The sequence below is a fragment of the Silurus aristotelis genome, assembly GCF_946808225.1.
Source record: "Silurus aristotelis genome assembly, chromosome: 19".
Classification (NCBI taxonomy): domain Eukaryota; kingdom Metazoa; phylum Chordata; class Actinopteri; order Siluriformes; family Siluridae; genus Silurus; species Silurus aristotelis.
This window is the reverse complement of record NC_139592.1, coordinates 2,884,920-2,898,954: the sequence shown is the minus strand read 5'-3', so window position 1 is coordinate 2,898,954 and position 14,035 is coordinate 2,884,920. Positions and strand designations below refer to the sequence as shown.

The 14,035-nt window shown below is 36.8% G+C and overlaps 1 protein-coding gene across 4 annotated transcripts in view; it reads left to right on the top strand.

Annotated features, from left to right (window-relative positions):
* LOC310714861 (cadherin-like protein 26) overlaps positions 1-12,928 on the top strand; it is a 19,842-nt gene extending 6,914 nt beyond the window's left edge. For 2 of the 4 annotated variants that reach the window (XM_083520873.1, XM_083520872.1), the window contains exons 6-19: positions 97-278; positions 913-1,041; positions 1,593-1,778; positions 2,122-2,402; positions 2,546-2,688; positions 2,902-3,132; positions 3,995-4,216; positions 5,195-5,319; positions 6,035-6,097; positions 7,210-7,275; positions 7,572-7,634; positions 8,302-8,358; positions 8,473-8,535; positions 11,144-12,928. In XM_083520873.1, the coding sequence (XP_083376999.1) occupies positions 97-278; positions 913-1,041; positions 1,593-1,778; positions 2,122-2,402; positions 2,546-2,688; positions 2,902-3,132; positions 3,995-4,216; positions 5,195-5,319; positions 6,035-6,097; positions 7,210-7,275; positions 7,572-7,634; positions 8,302-8,358; positions 8,473-8,535; positions 11,144-11,365 (2,033 nt within the window). In that variant the 3' untranslated portion in view covers positions 11,366-12,928. Of the gene's footprint in view, positions 1-96; positions 279-912; positions 1,042-1,592; positions 1,779-2,121; positions 2,403-2,545; positions 2,689-2,901; positions 3,133-3,994; positions 4,217-5,194; positions 5,320-6,034; positions 6,098-7,209; positions 7,276-7,571; positions 7,635-8,301; positions 8,359-8,472; positions 8,707-10,261; positions 10,572-11,143 lie in introns of those variants that run through there. The other 2 variants (XR_014530155.1, XR_014530156.1) reach the window with 2 other exon arrangements.
* Positions 12,929-14,035: the final 1,107 nt, after the last annotated feature.

Below are 14,035 nucleotides of genomic sequence, written 5' to 3'. Positions count from 1 at the left end.
TGAGGAACCCTATGAAGAACTCCTGAAGCCCCATTAGATTTTATTCCCCATTATTTTTTTCCCCTACTTACCTAGTTGCTTTCTTTTCTGTCTCAGGCCAACTTCCTGTTTCACTCCAAGCAAAAGACAACGATGAGAAAGACAACGATAACTCGCGCATCGCCATAAGGATTGTGTCTCAGGAACCAGCGCTGCCAAAGATCACCCTGGATTCCTTCTCAGATTTAAGCGACAGCATGATCATGAAACTGGCCTTCACCGGATGCTTTGATTACGATGTGAGTCTCAACATGCGCAAAATTCAGTACTTGCAGGACGCAGTTGGATTATTGCAGTTTTATTATGTAGCGTAAAAGCAGTTATACTCCGACCTGCTTAACATGTTACACTGATGACTACAAATCATTTCAAAATCCTTTCTTGATGAGTAAAGAAGAAAGCAAAAAAAATTTAATAATGGAATGGTAATATCTATGCTTAAGGCTCTGGGTTACTGATCTGGAGGTCAGGTGTTTAGGCCCCAGAATCGCCAAGCTGCCACTCTTGGGCCCTTGAGCAAGGCCCTTAACTCTCTGTGCTGTATTATATGCCAATCCAGTGTTCTGACTCCTCTGCCTCTGTCATATGCAATAAATTGCACTGTGTAAGAATTTGAATGTGCTAAAATGTACTGTACATATGACAAATAATGTTTATTCTTTTTTTTTTTTTTTTTACAAAACCCTGTGAATGAGTTGCATACAGATACATTTTTATAGAAATAAATGATGTAACATTTAATTAAAATTTTCTTTTTTCAAAATATTGTTAAATTACATCCTAAATGCACGGAAGGTCGATTAGACTATTAATACTGCAGTTAGTATATACAAAAACACACCTCTGACCCTTGCTTTTGCTCATGTGCTGTAGAAAGTCAAAGAGTATAAACTGCTCGTCGAGGCAAAGGACCATGGAACGCCATCGCTCTCCTCCACGACGACCGTTAACATCCAAATCATTGACTCCAACACTCACCCTCCCGTGTTCACGGCTCCAGTGGTAAAGATTTGCTTCTATCTCTATCTTCTTTATCGGTGACAAATTAGATTCATGTGTTAGAGCGACTTATCCATGTATTTTATCATAAAATGAAATAATGCCATTCTCTGAAGCTGCTCTTACAGCGCTGTTTATCACTTCGTTCCAAATAATGGTGAACAGGAAGTTGTGCTATGAATGGGAGACCGCATCCATAAGAAAATAAATGACACATGAATGGATAAAAGTGAAAAGTCCGGAGAATTCAGCAAATCCAAACCATGGCAGAAAAAACAAAACAGTAAATGCCAATTATGCTATAAAAGCCTTAATGGATTATCCTTTAATTTGTGTAATAAACTCTAATATAAAAATAAATAAACAACAATGGTCCTATAACTGAGCCCTGAGGCACTCCTGAAACAGGATCCAGTCAAATTCTGTTATAAAGCTCCACCATTTACCAGACCTTCAATTTAATTATTTATAATTCGATATAAATATAATATCAATGCATTTCTATTGGTTTGTTATAAACTTATAGTATTAACTGGCTGATTTCTATGCTTTAGTTAAATGCTAAGGTTATGGAAATGGAAACCAATAAGGAGATTTTAAGGATGCGGGTGCGAGACGAGGACACTCCGAACACTCCAGGGTCCCGAGCGGTGTTTAAAATCCTGAAGGGGAATGAGGAGGGCAACTATAAGGTTGAGACAGACCCAGTAACCAATGAAGGAGTGCTGACTGTCATTAAGGTAGATTTCAGAAGGTCACATTCACAAAGTCATTATATTAATTCTTTTTTATGTGAAAAATGATTTGCTCCAAAAATCGTCAATTTATTAAATAGAATAATTTGGTATATAATACACGGGTAACAGCTTGGCAGTTAGATAACAGATTGGATACACAGATAATAGATAAGTAACTAGATTAGATACACAGAAAAGAAATTATATATATATATATATATATATATATATATATATATATATATATATATATATATATATATATATATATATATATATATATATATATATATATTATATCATATGATTTTTTTCATTCATGGATCTGTATGTTCTTGTTCCACAGGGAAAGGATTATGAGAGAACGATTCTAAACGAGCTGGAAATCGGTGTGGAGAATGAAGAGCCGTTGTTTGTATGCAATAATTGGAAGCCGGTCAGTGCTGTACCGAAAGAACGAAAAGTTGGCGGCACTGCTAAAGTCGCCGTCAAAGTCATCGATGTGAACGACCCCCCAGTGTTTAAGAATACAATTCAGAGTGTTTTCAGGGTTGAGGAAGAAGATCCAGGTGAAGTGTTGTACACGCCAATAGTCACAGATGAGGATTCAGACCCAAATAAAATCAGGTACAGTGGGTGTGACAAGCAATCTTTTTCTTTAGGTTAATAACTTGGAGAGTTTCTTTAGCATCAAAAGGTTCTCTTTAGTAGAAGTTTACAACAATAATAAAACCTTACGGACATGTGAATGACTGTGGGTGTGTTTCAAGGTACGAGCTAGTAGAAGATCCAGCTAAGTGGGTGTCCATAGACCCAAAGACAGGCAAGATAACCCTGGTAAAAAAGATGGACCGGGAGTCTCCATATGTCCACAACAGCACCTACACTGTCGTGATGCGAGCAATCGATAATGGTACGACCACGTAACACCAGGTTTTTACACAAAACTTAGTTAACAAAGAAAATATATATTTTTTTAAATGGCAAAGCTTTCAGCTGTATCTCCCTGATAATGCTCACATTTTCCATGAATAATGGTGAACATGTGAAAATATGTATAAAATAATCAAATATATACAATAACAATGTCAACAATGTTCATTCTCTCATTTGTTTTGCGACACAGGAGAACCTCCTGGCACAGGTACAGGAACTCTGGTGATCCATCTTGGGGATAAGAACGATAATACACCTCGTCTCACCTCCAACACCACGGTGATGTGTGGGAATAAAGCAGACAGAGGGAGAGTCACTGCAGCTGATGCTGATGTTTTTCCATTTGGTGGACCCTTTACTTTTACACTTGGAAAAGATGATGTGGAGCTGAAGAGACTGTGGAGATTTGACCCAAGCACAGGTAAGAATAGAGAGTAACAGGGTTAGTCACGTCATTATATTTACAGTCAACAGAAACTGCAGGAGCTGCTGGTGTAGGTTTTATTGTGAGCAATATAATATAATATAATATAATATAATATAATATAATATAATATAATATAATATAATATAATATAATATAATGCTGTAAAATAATTATGGTGTTTTAAATTACGTAAATCATCAGGAAACGAAAACTGAACTTTTGCTATGTTTCCACACGGACGGTTTTAATTGCGGGATGTGCATCATGGCGGATTTTGGTGCTTGATTTGAGACTTGGCGCATCAGTAAAACGAATGTATAGTGATTAAAAAATATTTTTCGGTGGAGTTTGTTTAATTTTTTATATATTTGAATAAAAAAGGACGTTGTAAATAAATGTGTTGCGTTGAACGTAAAATGTATTTATTTATTTTTTATAAAAATGGTAAAAATAAAAAAGCGCTTTGCGTTAATCATGCGTTAATAAATATTAGTGCTAATAAAAATGGAATTTGCATTAAGGTGTTATTACCAGCCCTGAATATAATATAATATAATATAATATAATATAATATAATATAATATAATATAATATAATATAATATAAGATAATATAATATAATATAAGATAATATAATATAATATAATATAATATAATATAATATAATATAATATATCAAAGTTATCGGAACTTGTACAAGCATCAAACCAATTTTATCCCACAGACGTGTCCTAAATGGTCAGATGGTGTTTATTAGACCTCTGTCAGTGTTGCAGGTTCAGATTAATGCACTATTATTTTAGATACCTGTACCAGATGATCATTTGTTTGCCATTCCGCTGTGGTTCTACCTTAGGAGTCGAAACCTCATTGGTCAGCCTGACGAGTCTGCCCTACGGGACATACACAGTTCCCATAAAGATCGCAGACCAACAGGGGTTGGTAGCACAAGACATTTTACAAGTGGTGGTGTGCGACTGCGGGAAAGGAGACGTGTGTCAGGGTCTGCTACCTCGATCCTCCAGCCTCCACAGAGGAGCTATTGGAATTCTACTGGGAGCATTGCTCTTGTTGGCTTGTAAGTATTTTCCAGAAGAGTTAAGCTAAATCAGTGAATATTCTTTCATCATTGGGTATCAAACTGTAGCAAAAATAATTTACATTTCAAAATTTTACACATTTACATTTGGCTGAGAAAAAAAGGTGCCCAATTCTCACCATTATAAATATATTTTTTTTTTTTATAAAAATAGATAAAAGTTTGTGTCTGAACATCTATTGTATTAATTTTTTAACTGGAGCTCAGAGACTAATAAAGCTAAAACATACAAAAGCTTTATTTACCATTTAGTAAACTGCATGCAAAGTCAAGTCAAGTCAAGAAGCTTTTATTGTCATTTCAACCATATATAGCTGACGCAGTACACAGTGAAATGAGACAACGTTGCTCCAGAACAACAATCGCAGAAACAGAAAACACAGGGCTAAGGACTAGTAAGTGTCCTCGCCACAGAAAGTGCATGTGTGCAACCTGGTGCAAACAGTGCAAAGACAACACAAGACAGTTCAAAACAACACAAAACAGTGCAAAGACAACACAAGACAGTGCAGGACCAAACACAAAATAGCTCCACCAGTAAACCTGTTGTGACAAGACAAAGTGAACAAAATTGAACAGTACAAAATGTAAATAACAATATTGTGCAAACGAGCAGTATAGCAGCAGTTCAGAAAAGATGTGCAAAGAAAGCATTTAAAAACTTGATGGTAATGAAGTGATGTAATGTGAGTGGTACTGAAGTCATGGGTGTGCGAAGTGAGTATGAGTGTGTGTTGAGTCCGGGTTGTCACACAGTTGTGTGTGTGTGTGTGAGAGTTCATTTCAGGTTAGATTGTATGTAGGCATTCAGGCAGATTTAGAAAATAAATATATAATATGGACGAGGCTGATGCTAAAAAGCGGAACGGAATCTGTTTCTGCTTCATTGCACCAAACAGTCACATCAATCAAGAGGTTATTAAAGGCAATGTTTGTTGTTGTTGTTTTTCCCCCCAGTGCTGCTCTGCTTGTTTTTCTTCTGTGAGTGTAAAGAGAAAAAGAATTTCAAGCAGGCGTTGCCAGACGATGGAAACCAAACCTTGATCATCTACAACGAGGAAGGAGGAGGTTCACTGTGCAAGGTGTGTTCTCAGTCACTAATATTACTCTGTAGCATTGTCTCCTTGCTAACGTTAGCTGTCAGGCTAGTCACACGGTCTACTTTCTGCACTGTCCCGAAGCTATTAAGCTGAAACAGGGAAGTTGGTATTGAAGTGCAGCGGGTCTTTGTGCCATACGGTTTATAGTGCAGGCAGATTCTGTTTGTTCTCCAGTAACAGATGCTTTAGACATTATTGAATAAATTCAGGTGCTGCACTAGAGGTGTAGGAAAGCAAATGACTAAAGTATAAAGCTGTGTTACTCCTCTTCTGTCTCAGCCCATACAGGAATTGTTCAAATTGCTTCGAGGTGCTTGAAGTCCTCAAGACTGAAGACTCGAGCCTTTATTTTTGCACAGTCTACACATTACATTTTTTCATTCTTTTTTATTTAATTTTTTTTACTTAAATCGGACTACTGGACAAGTCTGAGCAAACGAAAAAAAAAGTTTTGTGAACATTGCAGGAATCTGAGCACTACTATTTGAAATGATTTATTTCATCACAGAGGACGTATGCGGCCGTGCTAATTGATGCACTACATGATAAAAAAGCTTGTTCATCTATATTACCTATAAGAAGCCTGAACTGCTGTACAAGCATACGATCTGTGTTGTATGCATTGTGTGTGGTATTTTGTCACAGTATATGTACTTCAATACATATTCATTTAAAATTATTATATTTCTTCTTTCAGTCTGACTTAAAACTCCACAGCCCAACTAGCTTTAATCAGAGCTTGAACACGGAAATGCTTCAGGTGTGTACTGGATATTTAATATTATTTCAATGCATGTGCATGTTATATGCATGAGCACATATTATAGTTAAAAGTGTAAAAATGGAACTACTTTACTCTGTCCTTCCTTACCTGCACCATAGACCTATTCTGCACTGTTTATTAGGGATGTGCATCTTCGTAACAGAGGCTGAAGCGATTCACATCTCGACGCATAGCAAACGATATGATACATTGAAGATACTTATGAAGCAGCTACCGATGCGATACGATACGATACGATACGATTCCCCCTGTTAGGATGAAATGCGATCAGATTTCACAAAGCGTTTCAATGAAAATAATGATGCTGTGTAATTCAATATGGAACAGATAGTTACCATTTATTTCTTTGGTTCAGACAGAACCAGACGTCCGTTTCCTGTTGTGTCTGCAGGAAGATGCAGCTCTACCTCTGCCATGTTAATCTGTATTCCATGTGACTCTCAGGACACGCCTCGGTCTCCGTTGTTTTGAGAAATACATCTAAAATATTGGTCACAAATTATTGGTCACTTTGTAAATAATAAACGTACAGCACTTCTACTAGTAATTATGTATAAATTAAATATGTTCAAACCGATGCATCATCATACAAACGCCGGACTGTATACAATGCACACTTTTTTAATCGAGGCATCTTTGATAACTTTTATGCTAATGCACCGATGCAAATCAGCCATCCCTACTGTATATTACCAACCCTTATACAAGTCCTTACATCTTTACTCTTATCATCATAGTCAATTTTTACAAACCCTGTCATACACTGCACTGCCAACCCCAACCTGTACAATGTTCATTTTCCACCCTGTTTTTCTATAACTTATTTCTCTGCTATACAAGATCATCCTTATCACTACTTTACCCTATCCTACATTATTCTTCCTTTACACATACTACCCTCATCCATGCTTTACTATATCCTTTTTGCCCAAATTCACCCATCTTTTCTGTTTTACACCACATCCTAGTGGTACATATAAGATTACGTACAACTATCATTCTATTATTATCCTACTCCCTCCCTACTCTAGCGCACCAAACCCACTCTTTAATTTACCGTACTCTCTTTTCTTTCTTTCGCTTTTTAGTTTGATCCACAGTTTCAACAAAATACCATCAATCATTATGGCAACCAGGTGCTAAACACTACCCAGGTATGTACCATACATCTGCGTTTTGTATAGACAGATGGGTGATATATTACAGGACACATGAAAAAACTATTTTCAGCAATATTTATTGATTTTTTCGTGTTTGCATATGCTGTAGGACTTCATAATAAGCTTTGCTTAGGCCATTCCTTGTTCCATTTTAGAAGGACATCAGCTTTACTTCTTATGCCTTGTTTTCAGTAGTTCCTTCTGTTTTTTGTCTTTATTTCATCACCCATCTGTTTATATTAAACTAAAGACAAAATAGTCTGTCTGACTGGTGGTTTTCTGCCATACAGCTCACACAGGTCCTTAACGGAAATGACGCGACTACCTCGAGGAACAGCTATGCTAAGACAATGGTGAGTTTTACAAATACTATAGAACTGAAGTCTTTAACGTTTTTAAGGTCAAGGACCCTTTAGGCAAGAGAGACATGGGGCAGGGACCCCCTGATACAAAATGTGTCAAATGTAGCCACTGCTAATAATAGAAACCAATCATATTACGCTAGTTATATTATGTTAAGACAATAAGAACTATGTTGCTGTCGTACAGTACATACATCATTGTCTGTATATTTTCCTGTTTTTTCAAATTTTTCTAAAAGTTTTATGCATCATAACAAATATATTTTGCAATTAAAATTACAATTTTATTAAGTTGTTCACGGTTGTCTTTTATTGTAATAGATTTGCAGTTTCATACATTTTCCTTTTACTATCACGTGGACTGTTATACATTTATATGAACATCTGTGTTAAGTTGAATAGAATTTTAATGTAATAATTATAATATTTGTAAAATTCAATATTTTATCTTTGATGTTTTTACCCATGTTTTTTTTGTTATTTTTTATTATTTGTAATTCATCATTAATTAGTGGGGGCCCCCTGCTGTAGCGGCGTGGACCCCCTAAGGGTCACGGACCCCCGGTTGAAAACCTATGCTATAGAATGTCTGCTATCTGTCCAAAACAATATTTTATACTGAAATGATTTCTATCAACTGTGATTTGTGTCCCATTAGGCCTGGACGAGAAGCAGGAACAGCACAAATGGCACCACAATGGGAAATCGATTTGATGTACGAAAACACGGCCCTACGTTACTTCAAAATGGCAGTCAATAGGTTTTTATTTTTTTTTTTACATATATGGTTTTTGCATATTCTGATTTTCTTGTATTTTGCACTTTTCAGAGGGGATTCAGCAGATCCTTTAGCTCACAGTCAGAGTGGAATGTAGAAGAACAGCTTGAAAGGGTAAAATGTTGCTCTTTTTTCATGTCCACATGCTCTCCTGCTCTGTATTGAAGCTACAGTGGTCTCTAATTGGTCAGAAGATGACAGTGGTCCGATATTTCCTACAGGAACTCCAATGTCCGTATTCTAAAATTATATGTTATTGTTTTTATAGTACAGTGAGGAAAATAAGTATTTGAACACCCTTCTATTTTGCAAGTTCCCCCACTTAGAAATCATGGAGGGGTCTGAAATTGTCATCGTAGGTGCATGTCCACTGTGAGAGACATAATCTAAAAAAAAAAAATCCAGAAATCACAATATATGATTTTTAAACTATTTATTTGTATGGTACAGCTGCAAATAAGTATTTGAACACATGTCTATCAGCTAGAATTCTGACCCTCAAAGACCTGTTAGTCTGCCTTTAAAATGTCCACCTCCACTACATTTATTATCCTAAATTAGATGCACCTGTTTGAGGTCGTTAGCTGCATAAAGACACCTGTACACCCCATACAATCAGTAAGACTCCAACTACTAACATGGCCAAGACCAAAGAGCTGTCCAAAGACACTAGAGACAAAATTGTACACCTCCACAAGGCTGGAAAGGGCTACGGGGAAATTGCCAAGCAGCTCGGTGAAAAAAGGTCCACTGTTGGAGCAATCATTAGGAAATGGAAGAAGCTAAACATGACTGTCAATCTGCCTCGGACTGGGGCTCCATGCAAGATATCACCTCGTGGGGTCTCAATGATCCTAAGGAAGGTGAGAAATCAACCCAGAACTACACGGTAGGAGCTGGTCAATGACCTGAAAAGAGCTGAGACCACAGTTTCCAAGGTTACTGTTGGTAATACACTAAGACCTCATGGTTTGAAATCATGCATGGCACGGAAGGTTCCCCTGCTTTTACCAGCACATGTCCAGGCACGTCTTAAGTTGGCCAATGACCATTTGGATGATCCAGAGGAGTCATGGGAGAAAGTCATGTGGTCAGATGCGACCAAAATAGAACTTTTGGGTCATAATTTCACTAAACGTGTTTGGAGGAAGAAGAATGATGAGTACCATCCCAAGAACACCATCCCTACTGTGAAGCATGGGGGTGGTAGCATCATGCTTTGGGGGTGTTTTTCTGCACATGGGACAGGGCGACTGCACTGTATTAAGGAGAGGATGACCGGGGCCATGTATTGCGAGATTTTGGGTAACAACCTCCTTCCCTCAGTTAGAGTATTGAAGATGGGTCAAGGCTGGGTCTTCCAACGTGACAATGACCCTAAGCACACAGCCAGGATAACCAAGGAGTGGCTCTGTAAGAAGCATATCAAGGTTCTGGCGTGGCCTAGCCAGTCTCCAGACCGAAACCCAATAGAGAATCTTTGGGGGGAGCTCAAACTCCGTGGTCTCTCAGCGACAGGCCAGAAACCTGACTGATCTAGAGAAGATCTGTGGGCCAAAATCCCTCCTGCAGTGTGTGCAAACCTGGTGAAAAACTACAGGAAACGTTTGACCTCTGTAATTGCAAACAAAGGCTCCTGTACCAAATATTAACATTGACTTTCTCAGGTGTTCAAATACTTATTTGCAGCTGTATCATACAAATAAATAGTTTAAAAATCATACATTGTGATTTCTGGATTTTTTTTTTTAGATTATGTCTCTCACAGTGGACATGCACCTACGATGACAATTTCAGACCCCTCCATGATTTCTAAGTGGGAGAACTTGCAAAATAGCAGCGTGTTCAATTACTTATTTTCCTCACTGTATGTGTGAAAGAATTCTTAAGGAGTTGTAAATTAAAAATTATGATTTCATCAAGAAAGAAAACGTTTAATGTATTGATATTGTGAAATTGTTCTGTATAAAAAAAAAATTATTATACTTTTTTTTCATATAAATATATACATATAAATTTGCACATTGCAACTATAGGTTTTCATGCGTTTGCAAATCAAGGCTACCAGCTCAAGGTTACTGTGACTACAACAACTAAAACTACTTAAAATAGTAAAAATAAAATATTAATAATAATAATAATAATAATAATAATAATAATAATAATAATAACAATAATAATAATAATAATAATAATAATAATAATAACAATAATAATAATAATAATAATACCAAAAATAAATGTCTAATAAAAAAAAATACTTTGTATGAAATAATACATAAAATAAAATAGAAACATAACTTGATAAAAATAAAGATTTTCAGTGCTTAATACAAAAACAATTAGTCTGAATGATTTGATTTGAAAGTCACTATCCAATTAGACGGTTAGATTTGTGTCAGATTGTTAGCTAAGCATCTAATATGAACATACAAGTTTCACTTTTTGGAAAATGATTTGATGTTTCAGTAGTTAAAATGGGTATCAGTCCAAAGAAACTGTAATGGTGAAACCCTATGACTTTCTACTGGTCATCTTTTGCATTCTATTGGAAGTGTGTTATATCTCATGGATACCATTTATTTAGGACACCCATATGGTCCCTTAGGATATGTTTCCATCATCCAAATTTCAAAAACATTTCTACAGTTGTTTCTTTGGTTTAATGATTGATTAATAATCCACAGTAATGTTTGTTCATTTCTATGACTCATCACTGCAGATGCTCAGAAAACTTTCCAAGGAGCAGCAGGACTTTCCTGAATATCAAGCACGTGATTACAGCTCAGAAGGAGATGATGCCAAGGACGAGACCCTGGACAAGCTGTCTTTCCACAGCAAAGGAGATGATCTGGAATTTCTTCAGACTTTGGGGCCAAAGTTTAGCACTCTGGATGAGATCTGTCATCAAGGAATTAAAGAGAACAACATAAAGTTTAAATAAATAAAAAACACATTTTGGATCTTTCAGCTTTTAAATAGTTTTCCTTCCCTATGGAAAAAATCACAAGTATGAGATGTTTGCCAGCACAACAGCTGCAACGATGTCCTTCTAAAAAAGAAAAAGCAAACAAAAAGAAATCCTGATTCAGGAATGGTGCAGCAATTACTTTTTTTTTCCATGATGGACACTGATCATTTTTTCTGGCACATTATTAAAGCACACATTTAGTTCTGGACAATTTCTATGAGACAGCCATAAATCCTTTGTGTCTACATTTTACATCTACTACAGCTTTTTAATGTATTAAATGAACTTTCAACAGCTGGCCACACCTTCCTGTTCTAATGACCTCGCTCTCTCTGGTGACTGGTTCAATATTTTGTCAAGTCCAGTTTAATCCGTTATGCTAACCGTGGTCTGTTTTAGCATTACAAGTTGTCTCGGATCAACGAGTCCTAATTTCTGTGCATATATGGACACGACTAAATGAAATTAGACTCGAATTAAAAACCTGTGACATCACGTTTTCACTCAAACTTTGATTTATTCCCACTTTAAGGCGGCTAATTGGGTCTGGGTTCCCTCAACAAAGTGAGCGGGTTTAGGTAGCAACAGGACACACAGTGTTGAATCATTGGAGTACTTAGCATTAATGATAGCAAGAAGTTAAGCAGAAACAACATTTCATGTAAAGAATGTAGAAAGACCAAAGTAATGTTGGACATCTTGCTCTCAGAAAAACCATGGGATGGATTTTACAAGCCATTGAAGACACTTTAGTGTATGTGAACTTGCATCAGACGTTGCATAGATTTGCTAGCTGTGTCATTAATCTGCCACTCTACAAAACCCCAAGCGTGATCTAATGGCTTCGCATCTACTAAATGGGGAGGACAGTGAAATACATTGAAGTTATCGGGCACTGGGATATCATCATACGGAGGTTATTATAAGGTAAATCATGGACATTATTTCAATACAATTTTATTTATATGGCACTTTTAACAACACAGCACTGTTATATAATAATACCTGTAATATGTGTGTTTTCAGTCTGTTCAGGTCTGCTTCAGCTGGCTGCTCCGTTAGCCTATTGCATTTCCGCTTCCGAAAAAACAATGGCGCCATTACTGGGCGATGGTAGCTCACTGCAGTATATTTCAATGCGAGCCGCTGCCTTCAGCTTTGATTTGTCCATGCTCACCTGGCTGTATTAGTTTGTTTGAATGTCAGATTTTTATTGTTGTCTTGTGCCTGTCCTGATTACAAGCTTGATTATTATTTTTTGGCTGCCCATCACACTGCGATATTGTAAAAGTCAAAACGTGGGTATTCAGTGGCCGTAGAGGTGCAACTTCCATTTGTATTGGGTGTGTGGTTTTAGGCTCTGTTTTTATTTTTATTTTTAGTTGGTGTTTTTTTTAGGTATATTAGTTAACAGTTTATCACAGCATTTTGTGTAAATTTAACCATGACACGATTAAAGTCACAGAGAACACACTCTGCAGCGCCTGCAGTGTATCTGCATGATTTTACATATTAACAATAAAACCTGTAAATCTGCTTATTGAAGTGGACAGTGAATTTATATAACACACTATGTCAATATGTTATTATGAGTTAACTCCTGTGTATGTTTGTGTGTGTGTGTGTGTGTGTGTGTGTGTGTGTGTGTGTGTGTTTTTTCTGGCTACTTCCAATGAACCCAATACTAAACTTACAATAACTTCCATACAACCCCTTGCCTTATCTTACCCTGTACAGCCTTCATTAGGTGGGTCATTTTCAGCTGTGAGTCCCAAAAGTGGGGGTGTGACCTAACAGGTTAACCCTCAGGTGGGTCGCAACAATTGTTCTCAAATTTAAATGTATTATTTCCTGAGGTAAAAGTAGGAAACTGGCAAAAAGTAAACCCATTTGGGTAACCCTGAAAAGCACAACTATAAATCATTGATCTTCTATGACTGAAAAATTCAATTAATGAAAAGTAACTTTATAAATGTCACATGTACATTAGAGCACGGTGAAATTGTTTCTTCACATGTCCCAGTAATGTTGGGAAACTGGGGTCAGAGCTTCAGAAGCACTGTTGTGCAAAGGGTTAGGGGCCATACGAAAAGACCCAAGAGTGGTAGCTTGTCAATACTGGGGCTTGAACTACTGACCTTCTATTAGCCATGTGAGAAGAAAAATTGTACATGGTTACCCCCAAGGTTGCATGTGGTGGGGAATGAAGGTGAGATTAGAGAGAGGTGGAGATAAATCACCTAGGATGAAAAGCCATCTGGTTGTGTTGAGATTAAGCTTTAGCTGATGAGCCTCTATCCACAATGAGATATCTGCCAGATCTAATGAGAAAGGTGGAGATTAGTGGTTGGCCATTGGATCCAAATGGCCCAAAATAAATGCCAGTCACTGTGAAAAAGGGCGTCTGCCAAATGGCGTAAATCTAAGAGAGTCGAGGGTGAAAGGAAAGAGTTAAACAGAAAAGACCACACAGGTACTGTAATGCATTCAAGTGAGGCCATTCAACGTTTTATATGCGTCAACAGGAGGTTTTTTTGGGGGGTTTCTTTTTTCTGTTTATTGTTTTTTTTATAATAAAATTAAAACTTTACTTGAAAACAAGTAAAGTATACAAGCAATATGTATAAGATAGGGGATATGGTC